This window comes from Eschrichtius robustus, chromosome 6 (assembly GCF_028021215.1).
Source record: "Eschrichtius robustus isolate mEscRob2 chromosome 6, mEscRob2.pri, whole genome shotgun sequence".
Lineage (NCBI taxonomy): Eukaryota > Metazoa > Chordata > Mammalia > Artiodactyla > Eschrichtiidae > Eschrichtius > Eschrichtius robustus.
Window position 1 is genome coordinate 11,305,549 of NC_090829.1, and position 16,263 is coordinate 11,321,811.

Here is a 16,263-nt window from a genome sequence, read left to right on the forward strand (position 1 = left end):
TTATGCTACCTAATTTTGGTCATACGGTATTGATTTTTTTTTTTTTTTTTAATTAGGCCTCTTTTTTTTCCAAGGAGGAATCCTGTACTTTCATATGATTTGACTTCATGAAACTTGGTTCATGTCAAAAGCCACGTGATTATTATGATAGGGAAGAAAATTTTTAGATTTAAAAGTTATGTGGAAATAGCTTTAGAATCATCCATGTGGTGTGATTAATGTTTTTATTACTCTCTTGTATTTTAGCCATCACTGGTGCAAGCTATATTTAATGGAGATCCTGATGAAGTTCGAGCACTAATATTTAAGAAAGAAGATGTTAACTTTCAGGTAAAACAGTTTCGCTGATACCAGCCTTGAAACCTACTTTCCTAGAGTTATGATTTTTGTTAAAAGACATAACACAATTCTGTAACAGCTGTTTTAAACGAGGGTAGAAGGGTCTTTGAAGCAAACAGGAAGGGACTGGACATATATTCAGGGTAATAACTAAAACACAGGAGAACTAGGAGCCAATGAGGGTTTTTTGTTCCCCCAACTTTGTACTTTGAAAATTTTCACAGAATAGTTGAAAAAAGACTTTGAATACCCATATAACCTCCACTTATATCCAGCATTGATAACATTTACCACATTTGCTTTCTCTCCCATATTTACACAGATTATATTTATACTACACATATATTTTTTTCTTTCTTTTGCTGAATCCCATTTGAAAGTAAGTTATAAGCATCATGACACTTCACTGTCAGATACTTGTGTGCATTTCAGATGAGGGTTCTTTTTTTGTGAACTTGAAAGAAGAGACATGTCTATAAAATTTATAATATATCTAACTTGATTGTGGGATCAAATTTGCTTTCTGTGAATAACATTATACACAAAGACTCATCTGTTTGGGGTCTTGCAGTAAATAAAGACATATTGTTTGAAAATTCCTCAGACTTTTAAAGATACAGTGGATTTAACATTCAGGACTGACTTGAGGGACAGTTTTAGAAAGAGTGGGCATATGGATAATTTCCTTCCATATGTGTTTCTCCAGTGGCCAAACTTTTTTTAATTTACTAAATTGAGGCTGAAAATATATAATTAACTATAACAAGATCAAATTTATTAATGTATATATTTTTACTGGAAGTGAATGTTTTCAGTATCTTTTTCATACATAATTCAGTTCTCTGAATGATGGAGAGTGGGGAGAGGTCATTATTCCTAAGGTCCCTATAGCAACAGCAAAACAGATGACCTGGAATTGATTGGCCGGTTCTAAGAAAGCTGTGCTCTGCCAGCTCATCTCCAACTCTCATCTTTTCCCCCATTCTTTTGGACAGTACTATTGTGACCACTTGATGTGATGTTAAGTAGATATAAGAGGTATTTATCTTATTTTTAAAGGTTGAATTAACTGAATAGATTTGAATCTTTAACTAAAATGGTTCATCATTACATTTTTTTCCTTAAACATTCCTAAGTGAATTGCATTTAAGTTTACATTTATTAGAAACATGCACTAGTTCAGGATTTATTTTAAACGGAGCGCTGGTCACTTTACGTAATTGGGGTGTTCTAGAGAGTCTACTTTCCGTAAGACAGAAAATAACTATAAGGGTATAGACTAAGGAAAAGGAGGAAAAGGCTTTCTGTTCTGTTTAACTCTAGTATTTTTTGTTTGTTTGTTTTAAATGGAACTAACAAATCTCATCTTGGTGACAAAGTTTGGACTATAATCCTACTTAACCATGGTTAATTTCTCCATCATTACAAAGTCTCATTATAGCCAACTGCTTTTCTGCCATAATAATCAAATTATCTTAAGTTTTTAAAATTTTATGCTCAAAAAATCATTTTTGAGCATCAGTTTATTCTGCTGTGATGTCCTTGGGAGGTATTGTGTTATCTGTAACTAGTGTGTGACCCCCTAACTTTAATGACTTTTAGCTTCTGCTTTTCTCCTTATAGATTCCTTTCCTTGCTCACTTTTAAAACATCGTTTCTTAACATCTCCTAGCTTGTTCTCTTGCTCTGAAACTTAGAACCAAGCTTAGAACTAAAAGTCTGGTTAGTGCTTCAAAGCAGTAGACCCTTCTTGAGAGTGACTTTGTCTTCAGTGATTCATGGGTTTTTGACAAATTTTTTTACAGTTGCTTTTCTTGTGTGACTCTTCATAGTTGAGAGTATAGTCATAATTATCAGATGTGTTAAGTCTTTGGCCATTGTTCTAATTTAGGATGGTAGTTTTTTTTTTTTTTTTTTTTTTTTCCTATTTTTGTCCTCTATGATAAGGAATCGCATAGAGTTTTAAGAGGCAGGTATGTATGTGTGTATGTGCAAGTGTGTGTAATAAAACTTACACTGTTTTGTAATATAAAACCCACTCACTCTTAATAGGTAATAAAATATTTTTAAGCTTTATGTCAGTGCGACAGTGGTGTTTTTCTAAAATAGATTTATTTAAGTGAGTATTTGAGAATGACAGCTGACTTTTTGAAATTTACATTTTTTGCAGTTATTTTTATAAAATTTTAGAGTGGGTAAAAGAGCTCAGATTTGGTTCTATACTGTTAAGTAAACATTGTTAATTATTTTAGGGTTAGCTTCTTGAGTCATATCCTGAAGTTCTGAATACTGTGGACCACTAAATAGCATCTTTCTTAGTAACACACCTAATTGATTTTTTAAAAACTAATATAAAATATTACACATTCATATTATTTGGTCTGAGAAGGAAGTCTTTTATGGTAGAAGCTAGCTGAGATGATTTCACTAGAAAATACTGGAGTTTTATATTTGGAGGTTTTGGGCCACAAGTAGTTGACTGTCTGAGTAAATATAGGTTTATTGCTTATATAGTAATTTAATCCAGAACAAGGTGATTGGTGGGGGGTTGGTTAAGACAGTAATGTCATATCTCTGAGTGAGCTTCTCTGTGAGACTCTTGGCTTTCTCCTCCTGCTGAAGAAATGATTGTTGTATCCTGCACTCAAGACAAACAGCCAGAGAAAGTGGAAAGGGAATTCTCCCTGTACATTTCCTTTTCTTCTTTTTTAATCAGGCAAAAAGATCTTTTCCAGAATCCCCACAAAACTCCCCCTGAGTTTCCTCGGTTACAAGCCCACTGTAAACCAGTCCACCAGCAGAGGTAGAAGGGGATTAACTTTTTGCTTAGATCAGTCATTGTTCATCACCTGGTTCATCCCCTAGGGTGAGAGGCTTATCATCAGTGATTATATTGCACTCCGTATCTGGAGAAAATCAGCATTTTCATGAAGGAATAAAAGGGAAATAGTTGTTTGGATAGGTAACCTAGTAGAAGAAGATTTTTTATTGCCTAAAAAATAGTTGAAATAGCAAACTTTTAGAAAAATAAGTCACTTGGATATGGAAGAAGCACTGTAAAACAAACAGGTGAAACGGTCAAAAAAAATTTAAAGGCAGTTTGGTATATATAATGTAAAGAACAGTTGGAACATAAGTTGTAAGACCTAAGTGCTTCTATCTTCTTACCCTTATGCTACATGAACAAATCCATTTCACTTATTAGGACTCACTTTTCTTTTGTAAAATGTGTGGGATTACATTAATGGCCTTCACGTTTTTTTCATGCCCCAAATTTGGGATGCTCTAAAAATTCCAAGTGACCTTGAATGATCTCCTGCTTTTGCCCAGAAGGTTTCATTTGTATTTTCAGATTTATGTGGCCAAAATAATAATAATAATAAATGTCTTTCCCTAGGATTTACCAGAACTTAATGACATGCCATGTTGTGGAGCCCAAATAATTTAATTTGAAATATTAATAACACATTTCAGAGGAAAGGTATGACTTTATAAGAAAATTTTCTACAAGCAGAAATTGTTTTTCTTAATCCACAGTGATAGAAATTGGTGTTAATTATAGACTTTATTTCAGAGACAGTGATGTGCCTAAACATTTTTATGGTACCTGCTTTAACTCACACAGCAATCTTGTAAAGCTGGTAGGTTAACATTTCCATCCCACCAATAGGTGACAGAACTAAAACTTAGAAAGTATATAGCAGAACAGACAGTTGAACCTATGTAGATTTGGCAGAAGCTGGGGAAATACAAAGTAAATTGGAGAGAAATACTTTTTCTTTTGCCAAATAGTGCCATAAAGCAATAATTGTTAAAAAATGGATTTTTCCCTCTAAAAGTTATGTCCACATTCTTTGTGGACTCCTGCCTTTTAGACTGTAATACAAATGTGATCCTGATTTTCATAGTCAAGTGCTATTAAATTTTAGCATTGCAAATGAGTGAATAAACAAGGCTCCCTTAGTGCCATGTTTTTTGGCTGGTTAAAAATGTCATTCGAAGTAGTGTCAGACTGGGGGTAATTATAATCTAGCCAACACCGTTTTTAGTGTTTAAAACAGGAAGTCTTAGATTATGACTTCTGTGACTGTGACCCTTTTTAAACTCAAAAGAATTGATTAAGAGCTAGTCAGTAGATCTTGCCTGTATCATATAAACTTGATAATTTTGAAAATGCTACCTTGTATATTTTACATATTGGTTTCTGAATTCAGATGTACTTTTTTATTCAGAATATTTTGGGATTGATTTTGCCAAAGTAGTCTTCAAAATTATTAACATCTTCTAAGCTTTCAAAAATACTTTCTGGGATCATTGAAATGATGTTGCTTTTACTTTGTCAGATAAAGTGTTTGGCAAATACATACATGTACATGCACGTATATGTGTGTGTGTACATCACACAAGCATATCATTTGTTTTCATTATTAAATTGTAATAAGATAGTTGGCAGTTTACACAAAGTAGTAAACCGTAAGTTTACACAGGTTGCCTGAATTCCACCCACCCTCATTCTTCACAGTGTTCTCTAGTCTTTTCTGGAAATTAGCAAGAAGTGCTCTAATCTTTAATAAATCTTTCTTGTGACCACAAGTCGCTTCTGCTGGCTGTCAGTACACCAAGCTGTTGATGTTTCTGGAGAGGTTCTTAAAAACCTCCTCACTCAGTTACTTGAGGTTATGTGAACTCTCTGTCCCAAAACTGTATGTGTGTACATGGTCTTCTGTAGTTACAGTAATTAGTATTGTGGCCTGCAAACCTCCAGCCCCATCTCAAGTGTACCCACCCAGTTCCCAGCTGGCTTCCATGGAGCATGGAGTGAAACGGGGAGGTAGTGAAGAGAGAAGAACCAGGTCGGCCTCCACCCTGGAGAGGGTTGCCCTGTAGTTTCTCCATCCCTAGAAACTGCACCTCTCTTCTGTTCTTGCCAGTGCTTCTAGGTTTCAGCCTCAGATTTTTAAATTTTCTTCACCAATGTTCTTGTTTCCTCCAAGATCCGTAAACGAGCGTATGTTCCATGTCATTGTGACTAAATGGCTGTTATGCTGGTCCTGAAACAAAGGAGGTTTTGTGTAATGAAACCAGCTGTTTTTGCAGCTAGAAACTGGTGGTGATTTATCTTTGTATTCCATTCATTGTTTTTTATTTAGCATATATGTTTCTTCATTTTCCTTTTTTCATCCCGTATATTTGGGGAATCAGTCCATACCAGTCTAGAGAGAGCTTCCTTATTCTTTATAATCACATAGTTCTACACTTAGGTGTTTATAACATTTTATTTAACCAGTCCCCCTCTTGGAGGGCATTTGGGTTATTTTTAGTCTTTATTGCTAATTGGTAATAAAATGAGATAAATTCACCAAGTAAACAGACATTCTGGTGGCCAAGCAAAACTTTAATTTTTTTTAAAGTGAAAGGTTTATTTAGAGGGATACACACTCCATAAACAGAGTGTAGGCCGACTCAGAAGGCGAGAGCATGCAAGCAAAACTTAGAATGTTGGGATTTATTATGAATTATTTAAATATATTATCAACTTCCCAAATGGACTAAATGTCCTCTAAGTCCTTTATTTGAAGCAATTTTAGTGGACATGTTTGTATAAATTGGTGGTGGGTAAATAATGATAGTTATATAGCATAGTAAAAATGTCACAGATTGTGTCCTAAATTTCAGCCTGAGCTGAAATTACTAATTGGTCTGGTAAGTCTCATCTAGCACCTCAGCCTATTTTTATTTAAGTTTTATTGAGGTATAATTGACATGCAATAAATTGCATATATTTAAAGTGTATAATTTCATAAGTTTTGACATGGGTGGGTATATGCCTGTGAAACCATCACCACAAACAAGATAGTTAACATCCCCATCATTCCCAAAGGATTCCATTTGCCCCTGACCTCTGATCTGCTTTGTGTCACTGTAGATTAATTTGAATTTTCCAGAGCTTTATACGATATGTCCTCCTTTTATCTAGCTCTTTTCACTCAGCATAATTATTTTGAGATTCATCCATGTTGAGGCATGTGTTAACAGTTCATTACTTTCTGTTGCTGAATAGTATTCAGTTGTATCAATATACACAATTTGTTTATCCACTCACCTGTTGATAGAGTTTGAGTTGTTCTTCTTTTTCATCTATTACAAATAAAGCTACTGTGAAGGCATGTCTACAAGTCTTTGTATGAACATATGCTTTCCTTTCTCTTGGGTAAATATATGCTGGTGGAATGGTCAAACCATATGGTAGGTGTATGTTTAACTTTTTAAGAAACTGCCAGCTGTTTCCGTACTGGTTATACCATTATACATTCCCGCCAACGGGATATGAGAACTACAGTTTTTTCCACATCTTGCCAATATTTGGTATGATTAGTCTTTTCTAATCTTAAACATTCTAATAGATGAGTATCTCACTGTGGCTTTAATTTGCATTTCTGAGGTAACTGATGATGTTGAGCATCTTTTCATTGCTTCTTGGCAATCTTTGTATCCTTGGTGAAATGTCTTTTCAAATGTTTTTGCTCGTTTTTTTCCTTATTGGATAGTTTGCTTACTTTTGAGTTTTATATGTTCTGGACACAAGTCCTCAATCTGTGGCTTTATTTTCACTCTCTTATGAGTGTTTTTGGAGAGCAGAAGTTTAAAAATTTGATGATGTCCAATTTATCAATTTATTCTTTTACGGATTTTTGTTTTGGTCATGTGTCTAAAAAAGTCTCTCTCGGTGTCACATAGATTGTCTCATATCTTCTAGAAGTTTATAGTTTTAAATTTTACATTTAGATCTACAGCCTATTTCAAGTTAATAATTGCATGCGGTACAAGGTGTATGTCATAGTTCACTTTTTTACATATGGATATATCCAGTTGTTAAAATATTTGTTGCAAAGGGGAGTTCCCTGGTGGCCTAGTGGTTAGGATTCTGGGCTTTCACTGCCATGGCCTGGGTTCAATCCCTCGTCGAGGAACTGAGAATCCCACAAGCTGCAAGGCGCGGTCAAAAAACAATTTTTTTGTTGAAAAGACTATACTTTCTTCACTGAATTGCCTTTGCATTTTTATCAAAAGTCAATTTTTGATATATGTGTGGATCTGTTTATGGACTCTGTTATGTTCCATTGATGTATTTGTGTAGCTTAATGCCAATACCACACCATTATGATACTATAGTTTTATAATAAGTCTTGAAACCACCAACTTTTTTCTTTTTCAAAATTGTTTTGACTATTCTAGGTCCTTTGCATTTCGATGTGAATTTTTTAGAATCAGTTTGTCAGTCTCTTGGGGAAAAAGGAAATTGGAATTGTGTTCATCTATAGATGAAATTGGCAAAAATCAACATTTTAGCAGTATTGGTTCTCCTTACCTATGAACAAGTTATATTTCTCCATTTATTTAGGTCATTTTTAATTTCCCTCAGCAAATTTTGTAATTCCACATTTACATCTTTTGCAGATTTATCCATATTTTATAAATTTTGTTCGTACTATAAATGCTATTTAATTTCAAAATAGGCTAATTATTCTCCACTCCTGAGATAATTTTTCCTGAGTACTTTACCCAAGGTTCTGGGAGTGATGAGTTTTTCTGGTTTGGCTGGTAGGAACAGGACACTGTTTCCTGTGTGCGAACCAGGCACTGTTCCATCTAATGCGTGCATTCTCATTGGTGATGATATCACCTCCAACTTGGCAAAAATTGTGTTTTTTGTTGGGACGCGTGTGTGTGTGTGTGTGTGTGTGTGTGAAAAGTCTTACATAGTACAATGATTTGTGGCCCTCTAAAGGGCCGAAGTGTATAAATTAGGTATACAGTGGTATTAAAATTTCATGGGGGCAATTAGGGAGAAAAAAATCTAAAAAGGCTCTTGGGTCAGGGTGGTAAGGAAAAAAAAAGGTTGAGAAACACTGCTTTAATTATTTTGGATGCTTCTTTTCATGAGTCTCCAGTGGTATTCTTACACATGTCACGTGCTGCTCAGTACTCAGTGGAGTACACGAAGGGATATTCTGCAGGTCTCTGGGATTCTCTCCTTGTACCATCCTCTCCTCTCGGTTACTCTGTCCTGAGAATTCTAATCCTGGTTTTCTCCCCAGACTGTCAGCTGTGTCTCTTCAACTCAGGGAAATATGCCTATTAAAAATATACGTAGCTCTGGAAAAGCCATTGAGAAGCATTTTATTGATTGAAACAGCTGACTGACATTCCACTGAATGTTTTCACACTTACACCTTACATATTTTGTGAAATGGCAATTTTTTATTGTAGTCCAGCAGTATTTTTTAAAAAGAAGTTCTGTACATTAGTTTTCAAAACACCGGTGTTGCTATTTGATAATTAAAATTGCCCAATCAGGGACTTCCCTGGCGGTCTAGTGGTTAAGAATCTGCGCTTCCACTTCAGGGGGCATGGGTTTGATCCCTGGTCAGGGAACTAAGATCCAACATGCTGCAAGGTGTGGCCAAAAAAAAAAACAAAAGAACAAAAAAGAAACCAAAAACATAATTGCCGAATCATAGATGGCATCACCTCTGCTTCCTCTTACTCTTATAAGACCTGGTATCGATACGTAATTTTGGCGTTTTATTTTTTTATGAAAAGCAAGTAAGCCTTAGCCTAGGAGTATCTGATTACTGCTAAATTTGTAGAAGAGAGTAAATTCAGTATTTAGAATAGGATGCTCTGTGGACTTGTCTTTTTAATATTACTACTGATAGAGCAATATCTAGATTACAACATGAATTAATACTAGATTCAAAACTTCCTAAATAGAATTTGCCCCAGGGCAAGAATCATGCCTTCCACTGTGTAAGACAGATAACACTGGAAAGGGATTTTGGAGATCTAGTAGTTACATCATCTGTTATAGATGAGGCAAAAATAAGACCCCTGGAGTTTATTTGGTCACTTCCATTTAGCAGAAATAGCTTAAGAGCCTGGTTTTCTTAATGTCCAGTTCAGTTTTCTGCCCATGTTGTCTCCCCTGGCTTGTCACCCCTCATTTCTGCCCAGTGGGTTACTATTACAACAAAGTTCTTAGCTCTTCTCTTGTAGCCATAAGTATATAAGCCTTTCGTAAATACTTGATAGCCTAATTTGATATAATTTGGTATGTTGGTTCGTTCCCTTGACGAATATGTGCCATTTACCATGCTGAGTATTAGGGAGACCAGTCATACATACGTTTTTCCCCTGTTGTTCATGCTTTTTCCCAACTCAGGATATCAGTTGTGCCCACATTGTCTCCAACTCCCTTTACCTCGGCTTCAATTTCTGTTCATTCTGCAGATTGCAGCTTATGGCAGGCAGAAGTCTACGATGGCCTACAAAGTTCTCATTCCCTGGTGTACATCTCCTGTATAATCTCCTGTACTGTAAATATGATAGGATGGCACTTCTGTGATGAGTTTATGACATCTGGCACAGTTGGCTTTAGGAAAGTGAGATTAGCTGGATGGACCTGGCCTAATGACATGAACTCTTTAAATCTGGATCTAGAGTCAGAAACAAAGGGAGTAAGGAATGTGATACGAGGCAGATTCTCTGCTGCTGACTTTGAAGATGGAGGGGGCCACATGCCAAAGACTGTGGGAGCAGAGGGATCCTTCTGGCTGACAGTCAGGAAGGAAAATTGGAACTTCAGTCTCACAACTACAAGGAACCAAATTTTGCCTGAATGAGCATAGAAGTGAAATTTTCCCTTAGTCAGGCCTCCTTTTGAGAACACAGCCCGTTGACACCTTGGTTTCCACTTTATGAGCTACCCTGAGCAGAGAACCCAGCCAATACCATACTTGGACTTCTGCCCTACAGACCAGTGAACTAATAAATGAGTGTTGCTTAAGCTGCTGTACTTATGGTAATTTGTTATGCAGCAATAGAAAACTAATACAAGACTTAAGTATCTCTTTTTCTGGAACACCTTTCCTGGTCCCCCAGGTAGTATTATGTCAGCCTAATAGATGGCTGTAGCACTCTGAACTTCTCCTTTGTAACACTCAGTTTATTTGTGTCATGTTCAGTAACTCTCTGGAGATACAGACCTTGTTTGAATTCTGTATTTATACCCAGTATAGTCATCCCTCAGCATCCATGGAGGATTGATTCCAGAACACCCTCCCCCATCTCCGCCAGACAACCAAAATCTGTGGATGCTCAACAAGACCCTTGTATAAAACGGTGTATTATTTGCCATTTGTATAACGTACGCACATCCTCCCATCTTCCTGTATACTTTAAGTCATCTCTAGATGACTTATAATATCTAATACAATGTAAATAGTATGTAAATAGCTGTAAATACATTGAAAATGCTATATAAATAGTTGCTGGCCTGGGACAAATTCAAGTTTTGATTTTTGGAACTTTCTGGAATTTTGTTTTCCAAGTAGTTTTGATCCATGGATACAGAAGGCCGACTGTAAGTAGCAGCCATTTAAAAAGTGTTAGAAATGAGTGAATAAAAATAAGGCATAGTCCCTGACTTTAGCAGGTTTATAATCTAAAGTGTTTGGCTGTATTGTTTGTAGCTGTTTTTTTGTTTGTGTCAGGGGTGTGTGGGTTTTGGGTTTGGTGGATGGGGGCAGTCTACTGTCAGTTGCCCAAGTGCAATTAAGCTAAACAGGCTTCTTTCCACAGTCTTTTTGCCTTGCATTCCCATCAGTACTTGTTTAGACAATTCAAATCACTTTGACATAGGAAGGGTGAATTCTTTAAAAAAGCAAAACAAAAAACAAAGAAAACATGTGCGCTTGAAATGCAGGCAAGCAAAGGCTCTCGTGAAAAATAAATTTATCATTTGCACCATTCTGCTGATGGCCTATCAGAGCACTGACTTTAAAGGGACAGCTGGAGGTAGACCTGTTCCACCCTATTCTCTGCCGAGGGGACTAAATCCCATCTTCCCTCAATGCTCAGGAACAGAAGTTGGTTCTTAGGGAAGGCGTTTAATAAAGTTTTTAGCATTTGCATTTCCCTGACAGCCTCGAAAGCGGCTTTACTGTTGTATTACAAGTCTGAATCATACTCAGTAAATAGAAGTAAAGTTTGCAGGATTGCTGAGCATGGCACAAAAGCAACACAGGAAATAATAGAAACGTTGCAGGTGAAGAGGGGATTCAGAGATGTCATTCAGTGTTAAGAACTGCCTAATAAAGCCAAGTGTATAGTTTTTTGATAACATGGGGTTCAGTTTTCATTCAGATCATGCTGCCAAAACAGTGGCACATATAAACAAATCTAAATAGCTAATACATTGGTAATTTTATGTAAACCAAAGTACCTGTAATAGCCAGAGTCAGATTTGGGAAAGGAAACTTCTTGTCCCATCCCATCCCAAATCATGTATTGACAAATAAAATATAAAATATTTTAGATGATAGTTTTAGATTATCTACTGTGAAAGTGAGTGACTTGAGTCGATTAATTACTAAATATACATTTTTTCATAAAATTACAATGATAAAACCTTGAGATTTTTTTTGTGTCTTAGCATAATTACTTGTTGAGGAAAACATGTAAATTACATAAATACTTTAATAATGTATCATTTTTTTCCCTCCGTAGTTTTTCTAGAGAATCAATGATTTGAATATTACTTACCCAAGTGATTTGAAGCATGTTTTCTTGTACAAGTGCAAAAAATAGTAATTTATTCATTTTCGAATATATTTGTCTTTGTATGAGAAAACAGTTACAAAATGCTGTATGTCAAGTTTTTATCATTAGTTTGGAAGATAGCTATGTACAGTGAGGGTTTTGGTGTTTTGTTTACATAGAAACTAGATTATTTTGAGTTTTCAGATTGCGTTGCACAAATTTCTGGTAATAAAATTTCTATTTTTATTCTTAATTCCCTTGTAGATCCAAATGGTAGTTGGGGGAAGGGCACGGGTATAAGGGTGAGTAGCTTTCTTTTCCGACATTCAGGAGACTTTCATTTTCATTTTGAACATTAGTTCAGGAGAATGAATCTTGACAGACCAACAAAGGAAGCTCCTTTTCTTAAGCTGAGATATTGTTTCAGAGCCTGTGTTTTCTGCCAATTTTTTTTCAAGGATTTCCTTTTTTTTAAAATGTTGTATGTATATATGTATGTATGCATTAATTTATTTATTTTTGGCTGTGTTGGGTCTTTGTTGCTGCGCGCGGGCTTTCTCTAGTTGCGGCGAGTGAGGGCTACTCTTCATTGCGGTGCGGTGGGCTTCTCATTGCGGCGGCTTCTCTTGTTGCAGAGCACGGGCTCTAGGCGCACAGGCTTCAGTAGCTGCAGCATGTGGGCTCAGTAGTTGTGGCACGCGGGCTTCAGTAGTTGTGGTGCCTGGGCTTAGTTGCGTCTCAGCACGTGGGATCTTCCCGGACCGGGAATCGAACCCGTGTCCCCTGCATTGGCAGGCGGATTCTTAACCACTGTGCCACCAGGGAAGTCCATCCCCCAATTTTTTGATGCACGTTTCCTCTTAGTTCAAATGTGTCTTACTTGATATTTTGAAAGAATGTTGAAGCACTCATGTCTGATTTTTTTCTCCTTTCTCGTAATCTTTTAAAAATTATGAAATATAACTCATTTAAAATATGTAGAACAAATATAGAATATGATGAATTATTTAAATGTAACCACTACCCAGATCAAGAAACACAACACTGCTAGCATCTCACAAGGGCCCTTTGTGCACACTTTGTGATTAGAACTGTTTCCTCCCACCCCACAATGTAGCCAGTAATCTGACTTTTATTATAGTCTCTTTCTTCGTTTTCTTTTATAATTTTGCCACCTAATTATTCCTCCCTAAAGCAGTATAATTTTGCATGTTTAATTAAATGAGTCATACAACATACATTCTTTTGGGTCTGGGTTCTTGTGCACAAACTATCTCATTTTAAAAATTTACCTGTGTTATGTGTTGCTAAAGATTATTCATAGCATTCCACTGAATGCATATACCACAGTTTATCCATATTCTGTTGATGGACAGTTGGGTTATTTCCAGGTTTTGCCTGTTGTAAACAATGCAGCTATTCATAAGCATGTCTTCTGTTGCACATTACCATGCATTTCTATAAGACATATACCTAGGCATAGAATTTCTGGCATATAAGGCTATGTGTATATTCAACTTAGAGAATGCTATATTCTTAAACAGTATACACTCCCATTAGCACTATATGAGAATTTTTGGTGGCCCACATCCTTGGACCATATTCTTGCTTTTTGTCTTATTTGTCTTATTTATTTAGCCATTCTGTGGTATGTGGTAGTATCTCACTATTTGTAAAGTTTGAGTGTTTTTTTCTTTTTTTTTTTTGATGACTGTCACGTGCCTTTTTATATGTTTATTAGCCATTCATATAACCTCTTTTATAAAGTGCCTGTTAAGTCTCTTGCCCATTTTTCTTTTGATTTCTCTCTTTCCTTATTAATTTGCAGTAGTCCTTTATCTATTCTGGATATGAACCCTTTGTGAGTTTTGCAGATATCGTCTCCCATTCCAATTTGCCTTTTCATTCTTTACTGTGTCGTTGAACATGAGGTCTTAATTTTAATGTAGTCAGGTTTTTCAGTATTTTCCTTTATTGTTAATGCTTTTGAGTTTTTGCTACCTTAAGAAGTCTTTCCTTAACCTGAGTCATAAAGGTAATATATTTGTTTCTCAGAGCTTTATCATTATGCTCTTTAAATTTAGCTTTACGATATACTTGCAGTTACATTAGGCATATAATATGAGATAGTGGGGAGCTTTTTCCCCCCCTTTCCAAGTGGGTACTGAATTGTCCCAGCACAATTTGATTGCCCATATTTTGTTGGACTGTTTTCTAACTGTTGAATTTTGAAAGTCCTTTGTATATTATGAATGCAAGTTCTCTGTCAGATACGTGACTTACAAATGTTTTCTCCCAGTGTATGTCTTGTCTTTTTATCCTCTTACCTGTGTCTTCCTGAGAGCAAAAGTTTTTCATTTTGATGAAGTTGAACGTATCAGTTTCATGGATTTAATGTATCAGTTTCATGGATTGTGCTTTTGGTTTCACATCCAAGAACTCTGCTTAACCTACTTGTTTTCTCCTATCTTTCCTTCTAGAAGTTTTAAAATTTTAGATGTGGCAGTTAGGTCTATGATTCTGTTTGAGTTAATATTTGTGTTAGGTGTTAAGTATAGATTGATGTTAATTTTTTGACATGTGGATATCCAGGACCATTTGTTGAAAAGATTATATATCCATTCGGTTGCTTTTTTACTTTTGCCAGAAATCAGTTGATATATTTGTGTGGGTTGATTTCTGGACTCTTTATTCTGATTATCTCTTTCCCTTTTGATACCACACTGCCGTGATTACTGCAGCTTTATAGTAATTCTTGAAATCACACAGTGTAAGACCCCCATCCATGTTCTTTTCTATCAAAATTGCTTTGACTATTTTAATATCTTTGCCTTTCCACATAAATTTTAGGTTGTTGTATCTACTATGAGTCCTGCTGGGATTTTGATTAAGATTGTATTGAATCTATATAGATCAAATTGACATCTTAACAGTAATGAGTCTTCCAATCCATGAACATGGTATTTTTCTCTATTTAGGTTTTCTTTATTTCTTTCATGAATGTTTTGTAGTTTTCAGCATGTAAATCTTGCAAATTTTTGTCAGATTCATACCTAAGCATTTCTCTTTTCTTTCTTTCATTCTTTCATATTGTAAATGTACAGTTTTTAAAATTTTGATTTCCAGTTGTTAATTGTTAGTATATAGAAATACAGTTGCTTTTTGTATGTTTACCTTGCATTCTGTAATTTTTCTAAACTCATTCTAGGATTTTTTTTTTTAATAGATTCCTTGGGATTTTCTCTATATACAATACCCCATCTATGAACAGAGACAGTTTCGTTTCTTCTTTCCCAATCTATATGCGTTTTATTTTACCAACTAGAACTTCAAGTATGAGAATGAATAGGAGTGATGAAAATAGGCAAACTTGCCTTGTTCCTGATCCTAGAAGGAAAGCATTCAGTCTTTTGCCATTAAATAGGATATTAGCTGTAATTTTTGTAAATTACCTTTATCAAGTTAAGGAAGTTCCTTTTTATTCCTAGTCTGCTGAGAGTTTTTTTAAAATCATGAAAAGATGTTGTTTTTGTAAATGTGATGAGCATATGATTTTTTAAAAAATATTACTTCTACAGTTTTGTTTTCTTTTAAATTTTATTTATTTTTTGGCTGCATTAGGCCTTCGTTACTGTGCGCGGACTTTCTCTAGTTGCAGCGAGTGGGGGCTCCTCTTCGTTGTGGTGTGCAGGCTTCTCATTGCAGTGACTTCTCTTGTTGTGGAGCATGGGCTCTAGGGTGCGTGGGCTCCGTAGTTGTGGCTCGTGGGCTCTAGGGCACAGGCTCAGTAGTTATGGCGCACAGGCTTTGTTGCTCTGCGGCATGTGGGATTTTCCCGGACCAGGGCTCGAACCCCTGTCCCCTGCATTGGCAGGCAGATTCTTAACCACTGTGCCTCCAGGGAAGTCCAGGAACATTTACTATTTAGATTGCCCTCTGAATACTGCTTTAACTTCATATCACAGATTTTGATATATTTTCATTCTCATTCAGTTCAAAATATTTTCTAATGTCCCTTGAGATTTCCTCTTTACATGGGTTATTTAGAATTAGCTTTCTCCTTTTATTCTACTTTACTATTAAAGTATATACTTTGATTTTCAAATACTTGGGGATTTTCCAAGTGTCTGTCTCTTACTGGTTTCTGGTTTAATTCTCTTATGGCCAGAGTACATCCTTTGTGTAATTTCAGTTTATTTTAATGTATTAAGGTATGGTTTTTGGCCCAGAACATGGTCTACCCTGATGAATGTTTCAAGTGCAGTTAAAAATAATGTTTATTCTTTTGTTCTTAGGTAGAGTGTTCTGTAGATATAAGTTAGG

General features: G+C 35.7%; 1 protein-coding gene across 3 annotated transcripts in view; it reads left to right on the top strand.

The window, feature by feature from the left end:
• The window catches only part of ANKRD28 (ankyrin repeat domain 28), a 175,560-nt gene that overhangs the window by 64,123 nt on the left and 95,174 nt on the right, over nucleotides 1-16,263 (top strand). For all 3 annotated transcript variants that reach the window (XM_068545877.1, XM_068545876.1, XM_068545879.1), the window contains exon 2: nucleotides 247-330. In XM_068545877.1, coding sequence (XP_068401978.1) covers nucleotides 247-330 — 84 coding nt within the window. The remainder of the gene's footprint in view (nucleotides 1-246; nucleotides 331-16,263) is intronic.